General features: G+C 41.0%; 1 protein-coding gene across 26 annotated transcripts in view; it reads left to right on the top strand.

The window, feature by feature from the left end:
- Nucleotides 1-8,466, top strand: part of FOXP1 (forkhead box P1) — a 631,073-nt gene that overhangs the window by 585,339 nt on the left and 37,268 nt on the right. For all 26 annotated transcript variants that reach the window (XM_050781345.1, XM_050781346.1, XM_050781342.1 and 23 more), the window contains one exon: nucleotides 1-54. This exon is cut by the window's left edge and continues 34 nt beyond it. In XM_050781345.1, coding sequence (XP_050637302.1) covers nucleotides 1-54 — 54 coding nt within the window. The remainder of the gene's footprint in view (nucleotides 55-8,466) is intronic.

Genomic DNA, 8,466 nt, shown 5'->3' with positions numbered 1-8,466 from the left:
AGTACAGCCCAATGTAGAGTACAAATGCAGGTTGTACAGCAGTTAGAGCTACAGGTAAAACCACATTTATTTTTAATATTACCTCAGTATGCCTCCAATTCCAAATTTCTGTAGTGTTCTGTAATGAGTTCCTGTGTACTCATTATTGAATGGAAGGTCCAAAACCTGTCATTGTCCTTTATTTTATTTTATTTTATTTTATTTCATTTTATTTCATTTTATTTTTTACCTCTTTGGGCAGGTTCAGCCTCAGTTCACTCCTTGGAACTGCTGCTCAGAGGTTTCCAAATTCTGGGCACCTGTGTGTATGCAGCCAACTCTCAGCAGCCACTTTGAATGTTTCCATCTCTCTCTCACTTTCCCTCTCTTCTCACTTCTCCTTTGCATTTTCTGGTTATCTGTTGTCGGTGTACGTCCTCGACGTCGCTCATATGATTAAACTGGAGCTAGGAAGACAAGCTGGGGAGAGAGAGATTGAGAGAATGAATGTGAATGAAGAGAGAAAGAGCGAGCGAGAGACCAAGATGGCAAGGCAGCACACACAAAGCCATGTTTTCCCAAGTTGCAATGGAAGTTATATGTGGGTTTATCTCTCATTTTGCATTGTCCTTTTTTCTCTCCACCACTAAGAGTAATTGAGAGTTCACCATGCACATCTTAAACACACATGCACATAATCAGATATATTAATATAGAATGTATATATCATATCTATTTATAGATATAAAATCTAGTATTTAGAAACCATGGCTATGTTGAATGTGCTTTATGACTAGGGAAAATGAAGTTTGCAGATTTTCCTGGGAAACACAGTGTGAGAGATGGGGAATTTTTTTTAATGTGAGTTGTACTTCCGGGTATAACTGGATAAACTACCATATTTTAACAATAATTCCATTCTTGGTATAATTAATAGAAAATTAGTTTCTAAAAGTAAAAATTGGGTCAGAAATGGAGATTATTAAAATGTACAATTGCAACTGCCTGACCCTGCAAACCCCATTTATGCAGCCAAGTTCCAAAATGCTTTTGAGTGCTTGATGACTCACAGTGGCTTCTTCCTCTGGCTGGTTCAGTGTAGGCAAGAGGTTAGCCGACTAGGGGAAATTAAAACAATGTTGTACATTATATTGTTACCAGCCATCGAAAAGCCTATTTTGTATGCAAGACAGCAATGCCGAGATATATGGAGAGCCCTAGGCTAAGTACAGAAGATAATTACATTTGGAATTTTACTGAGTTAAGTCATTTACAGCTTCAAATAGTTGCAGAGAAAAATCAGCCAAAACACACTTAAACTTTTTGTTGTGACTTTTCAGGATAGAAAGGATTTTTTAAAATTAGTTATCATCTTATATGACAAATTACATTTTTTAGTAGGATTTTTCTCAAAAGTTATTTTTGTTAGCCAGTTAATATTTTTCCATTCAAACTCTGGATATAAACTTATTAGAACAGTAAGATATTTACACAGGAAAAGGGCACATCATAAAATCTCAACATTTTAAAATAAGTCTTTGGAAACATTTTTACATTGACATGTTTATTGAGAAGAAAAAAACAGTAGTAGATGTAACCCACCCCCACAGTTCTTTTATGATTAAGACACAGCCCTTGACAAACTGGATTCAAAAGAATAAACTGGAAGATCTGGCCTGTAATCACAGCCCTTTGGGAGGCCAAGGAAGGCAGATCACAAGGTCAGGATTTCAAGACTAGCCTGGCTGTCTCTACTAAAAATAGAAAAATTAGCCAGGTGTGGTGGCAGGCACCTGTAATCCCATCTACTGGGGAGGCTGAGGCAAAAGAATTGCTTGAACCTGGGAGGCGGAGGTTGCAGTGAGCCAAGATTGTGCCACTGCACTCCAGCCTGGGCGACAGAGCGAGATTCCATCTCAAAAAAAAAAAAAAAAGAATAAACTACCTTTCTACCTGAATTTGTACGTATTGGTGGTGGTATTTATAAAGTGATAGAAGCGCCTGCATTTATTTATTTGATAACATTAAATTCTTAATGATGGGCTAAAATAAATCGTTGGCTAGAATTGTCACGGTTTGTCAGGTAGCCATTCTAGACTACAGATTAGAGTGTTCGGCCATTGTTAATTACTCAAGAAGTGAGCATTTATTTTATGAATTATTCTTCGCTCTCCACAAAAAGAGGTTAGGAGAAGGAAAAGATTTAGACCATCATCAATAAATTAAGTGTTTATCTCCTGGCAGCTTTCATGTTGTTTTTTGGTGGGTGGGGCCTAGAAGTAGTACAAACATATAAGGATTCTTTGATTATTTATAGATTGCATTTATTTCTAGATTTCCTTTTATCCTTCAGCTATAAATCAAACTGAAGGCAGGTTTTTCAACTTGTGATAGATATCAAAGATGATCTGGCCAGAAGTTAGTATAATGTGTTCGTTCCTCATAATGTTTTTTTGGGGAGTTTGCTGTAATGGAGGAAGGGACAACAGGCTAATTCTGACGTGTTCTGTTTCTGCAAAGCTTGAGGAATTATCAGAGTGATGACATAGATCTCGTTGAGAGCAGGGGTTAGCAACCCACAGACCTCAGGCCAAATCTCACAAGCTAGGGAATGTTTTTATTTTTAAATGGTTGAGGGAAAAATCTGAAGAAGAACATTATTTCATGACTGGTAAAAAGTCTAGGAATTCCAATTTCAGTGTTTATACATAAAATTATATGAGAACACAGCCATACCCATGCCCATTCATTTACTTATTACCTATTGCTGCTTTTCTCTACAGTAGGGAGAGTCAAGTAATTGAAACTGAATCTACATGGCCTGCCAAAGCTGAAATATTTATGATCTGGCTCTTACAGAAGTTTGCCAGGCACCCCTGGTCAAGAGGAACAGAAAAACAATTTGTATTACAGTATTAGCAGCTTGTCCCCTTAGGTTCTGGCTGCCTAAAGCTCTGTTCACCCCCTTTTATCTCTTCCTTCTTAGCCAGGGTGTATAAAACCAGTCTAGTCTCCTACATGGGTCAGTTTTCCCTACTAGCGTCTTCAGAAGGCAAGTGCCTGCCAGTTTTGGAGATCATGGAAAGCTGGACAAGGGATATTCATTCATTCTTTCATCCACTCATCCATTCATCCACCCACCCATTCATTCATCCATCCACTTACCCATTTAGCAAGCATTACTTCGAACCTTTCAGATAGCAGGAATCTTGCTGGAGCTACTGCAAAGTACAGTGATTAAAACAGATAAAGCTGCCCTCCAAGTTCTTACAGTCTAGAAGGAAGAATAGACTACAAAATAATTTGCTAGTGAGACTGTCCATTCATTGGGCAGTGCTAGTTGACATTAACAGGTTCTTGAGAACACCAGAAATTTATTCAAAAGAGAGTTTCAATGCTAGAAAGGGGCCAAGCCAAAGCAGATTATATCCATTAGTTACCATTCGATCAGATGAAATAGATAAGAAAATGTTAGCAATTTTTAGTATTTAAAGAACCCTTCCCCTGAGACACAGTTAAGAGAAGCCTTAATCAAGGATTCGATAGAGTCTTTGAGTTGCAGACCTACCACATATGGGGGCATTTGGGACATAGTACAGTTATACTCAAAGGAATCTATTCTTTATAGGCTTCCTCTTTCTCTGCAGTTCAGCATTGCTAGCCTTGTGCTGTTCCCTTTGCCACTTAATGTACCAGTGTCTAGAAACATACTTTTTAACTTACTTGACTACCAGTCATGGTGCCCATAGAACCTGAGTTATTGGGGCAATCAGGTCCCTCCAGCAGCAGGAATACTTCAAAGAGGTGTACTTGTCCTCAAACAGCCTATTTCTGTTTTCTGTTGGCATCGTCCCTCCCTTGTTCTCTCAGCCACAGACTGGCGCGTCACCTCCTTTAGAGGGGATGACCTGCACATGACTGACCCAAGGCCTACTTCATATTTCTTAAAGCATTTATCAGTCTGGGAAAAACTTGAACCTCCAAGTATCTCTCAAAGTGTGTTATAAAATTATCATTGATTAACTTGAATTTGAAAAACATTTGTACCACTTAGCACTACAGGAAAGAGCCGTTAAGTTTTCATCAGTTCCCGAAGGGCGGTGATCACTGTATTAGAGGAGGAGGAGAAATCACCCCTGCCACTCAGACTCACAAGACCTCTCTCTGCAGCACGGTACTGAAGTGTTCACACGTGGTCAGGATAGACCACACATGTGCCCCATCGTAAAAACAAACCCCGTATGCTCAGATCGAATCTTACCATATACATTGACGGAGGTTCAGGATGTCTAACCTAGAGGGTCGTCATGAAAGGATTCCACAGGAGAATTCAGAGGGCACAGTAGCTGTAGAAGTAACCAAAGCTGGTGAAGGTCACTTAAGCGCTATGTACCTAGACAGCCTCCTTGAATTTAAACCCCAGAAACCTTTTCTCTTACCCGAAATGGAAGGCCCTTGTGTCTTTGAACTGTCAGACAAATCTCCCTAAAGAAAAAAGATACAATTTTTCCAAAATAACTACTGTGAGCCATAGGGGATAGTGGCTAGAGATGTTCCCCTCCATAGAGCTATCTGTACAATACTACACTTGAATTAAACTGAAAGTTTAACTTAATTCAGTTAATTCAGTTAAGTTGAATTCAGTTAAGTTGAATTCAGTTTAATTCAGCCTTCAAGGCTGTACTGGTGAGATTTCAGGCAACTGGGCAGAAATAAAGACAATGGGTTATGGAGACTGATTTAGACTATCTAATCAGCACGGTGCGTGAGAGCTGTCCTGTCCCTGTGTATTTAAAATATGGCTTGATGCCGTGCAGGCGCGGTGGCTCACGCCTGTAATCCCAGCACTTTGGAAGGCTGAGGCAGGTGGATCACCTGAGGTCGGGAGTTCGAGACCAGCCTGACCAACATGGAGAAACCCCATCTCTATTAAAAATACAGAATTAACCGGGCACAGTGGCACATTCCTGTAATCCCAGCTACTTGGGAGTCTGAGGCAGGAGAATTGCTTGGACCTGGGAGGTGGAGGTTGCAGTGACCTGAGATCGCGCCATTGCACTCCAGCCTGGGCAATAAGAGCGAAACTCCGTCTCAAAAAAAAAAAAAAATCATAAAATAAAATATGACTTGATTTACGAAACCAAAGTTTTAATAGAAATATCAATTACAAAAGGCAAGGTACATCTATATTTGTTAAATTTTTGTTGAAAGATATAAAAATATATGGTGAATGTTTTCTTAGCAGTAGAAAGAATGTTTATGTAGAGCTTGTTAACAGAGTAGGGTTAGTTAATTCCATTCTCTTGTTGCAACCTTCTACTGGTCTCATTTAGAGAAGAGTGAAGAAGACATCTCAGTGGGTCTTCTGAGCCTTTTCAAACATTTCTTACTGCATTTCATTATTCCAAAGACAGTTATAATTTTTAAACATTTTACCAAAGGACCCCAGCTATTACCTGGGGTCTAAAACTGTAAACCCGGAGAAGTGTGTGAGGTCCTTATACTATACACATAGACACCTAACAGTGAGACAGACACCATAAAAATCATTTTTTTCAATGACATACATGCCTTTTTGAAGTCAGGGAATGCAGTAAGATTTCATCTGTTCCTTTTTGACGGATTCTTCTGGAATGATGTACAGACAAGGAGATGAGTTAGAAATGGAGTGGAGAAAATTCTCATAATCAGTATACATAGTCTTACATAGGTTGTGAAATGTGCAGTCTTCCCTCTACCCCCATCACGACAGAGGGACAGAGACACAGGAAGTACAAAGCTTTTAAGGATAAGAACTCCCTACTGAGAAATGCCATGGCCAGGATTATAAGGAAACACTTGAAGCTTCCGCAATATTGGGCACCCACTGTCCACCGGCCATGGGCCTAGGGATGTAGATTCATATGAATCCAGATTACTTGGGTCCTCTTAGGTGGGACATTCATGTGAACTCTTCTAGCCTCTAAGCTAAAGATGAGATGTCACAGAAAGTTGCAGTGGTGGCTGGATTGTAATTCCGTTTGGGGGAATGGGGAAACCATCCGATTTCAGAGACAGAAAAAAAAAATCTGACAGAATTGACTTCACTTAGGAAGCTGAGACAGTGGTGGTACAGATACATATTTCTGACCACATACAGTGGTTTTAATTTGTTCTATGATCATGTGACATTGCTGAATTGCTATATGTTTTCTCTGATGGATGAAGATGTCCTGATGTTTTCATCGTGTGTCATGGGAGCAGGTTCAGGACAGGCTTCCTACAACCCCTCAGCCTCTAGGCCCTTTAAAATGAATATTGAAAGCAGGCAAGGGAAAAAGGAATCAACCAAACCAAGATTGATCTGCCTGGCAGGAGATGGGGTGGAAGTGTGTGTGCCTTTTATTCTTCCATTCAGTCACTACTTATCAAGCACCTATTATATAGAGAGCACCGGATGCAGATAAGTAAGGTGGCGTGGCCTCTTCCTGTAATACACAACCTAGTAGGGTAAAACCAGGATGCCTTTAACTTCCCTGCCAGGCAGAGTTTCTAAAAGCAAGGGGTGAGGGATTGGGGAAGGTGACAGTGGAAAGGGTTGTTGGCAAGGACATTCCAGGCCAAGGGAGCCATGAAAGATGTTGCCTAGGTTGTAGGATAAGGAAGAAAGGATAGTGGAAGAATATATTGCTCTTAAAATTCATCTGTCTGTTTAACACAAAACAGGGTAACCAACTGTCCCAGTTTACTTTCTTGGACTGAAGGGATTCCTGAGAGTTGGGATTTTCAGTTTCAAAACTGGAAAAGTCCTGGGCAAGCTGGGAGGAGTTGGTCACCCTACTCCACTAGCAGTGGGAGAGAACTATGGAATGCCCCCTCTTCTGCTTGTAATTATTTCATCTGGTTTGGAAACCATTTGACTGGCCAGCTATTGATCTCCTGCTGTGTGCCAGGGCACTGTCGGAGGTGCCTTCTGTCCCCAATTTCTTGGAGTCCCCACAGTCCCTCTGTGGGTAGACACCACCTTATTTCCTTGATTCTAAAAGTCACTTTTTTTTTTTTTTTTTTTTTTTGAGACGGAGTCTTGCTGTGTCTCCCAGGCTGGAGTATAGTGGCAGGATCTCAGCTCACTGCAACCTCCACCTCCTGGGTTCAAGCAATTCTCCTGACTTGGCCTCCCAAGTAGCTGGGACAGCAGGCATGTGCCACCATGCCCTGCTTGTTTTTGTATTTTTAGTAGAGACAGGTTTCATCATGTTGGCCAGGATGATCTCAAACTCCTGAGCTCAAGGGATCCACCTGCCTCGGCCTCCCAAAGGGCTGGGATTACAGGCCAGGGTGTCCAGCCAGGAGTCACTTTTTAAAAGAAAAAATACAACATTTGGAAATTAATGTATGTCTTACATTTAATGAGTGTGTTTAATGTAGTGTTTCTTTTTGTTCTTTGAGAAGGTATTACTAAATCCATGGTTATTTTAACTATCGCTGGCTTCTTAAGAGTCAAAGAAATAGTTTTCAGGGATCCCTCCAGATAGGGAAACTGAGGTTTAGGAGGTCCGATTAACTTGTTTAAAGCCAATGGCGAATAAGGGCAGAGCCTAGGAGGTTAACCCAGTCTTTGTAGCCTGTGCTCCTTTTATCGTAGGATCCTGCCTTATGCTTCCACCGAGAGGATCATTGTGGCCCAGTTGGCCTCTATGAAGGAACTGGTTTTAAAACCTGGCTTTGGGGGCCCTGCCCCTCTGCCTCGTGGAGCTCTGTTGTGGGCAATCCATGGTAGCAAAGCAAGGCTGGAGTCTAGTGATGCTGGGATCACTCCAACATCTCCCAAATCATCTACACCAGGAATTGTAAGCTCTAAGAAAATGTCAGCAGGGAGAAAAGTGCACAAGTTTCAGTAGCAGAGGGAGACATTAATCCTAACACAAATCAATTACTGTACGAACTTTACATGTGATTACTGTACCATTAGTGGTGCTATTTGTAATCACACCAGCCTCCTAGACTTTAGCAAATTTATTATCTGTAATGTATCCCCCTTTGGCCCTGTCTAACCCTATTCGAGGCAATACTCAGGACAGTTCCTATACCAGCGGCCTCACAGAGCCTCCTGATACTCCCTGCACAAGCCCTGAGCATATCGGGGAAAGAGAGGTCCTAACAGCATGGTAGTTCCGTATTGCGACTGCTTTGTAACCGGAGCCGAGAAAAAGAAGAGAGAGAGTCTCTGGGTTTCTCACTTCCATGTCCTTCTGTGAAAACCACGACACTTATTTTTCATAATTTAAAATCCTGCCTTACTCTGGGAGCATTAGAATTCCTAGACTATGACTGAGTATTAGTGTGCGTCTGCTTTAAATGTCAAGAGAGTCTTTAATAATCACATGTAAGGAATGTTAAGATGGTGACAGAGTACAATAAAAGTAGGGAAATTCTTCGATTGGGGTGAAATGAGCCATATATTGCCCACCACCTGAATGTTGTAGTTGGTGTGAAAGAAATCATTTA

This window comes from Macaca thibetana, chromosome 2 (assembly GCF_024542745.1).
Source record: "Macaca thibetana thibetana isolate TM-01 chromosome 2, ASM2454274v1, whole genome shotgun sequence".
Lineage (NCBI taxonomy): Eukaryota > Metazoa > Chordata > Mammalia > Primates > Cercopithecidae > Macaca > Macaca thibetana.
This window is presented reverse-complemented; position numbering and strand designations above follow the sequence as displayed.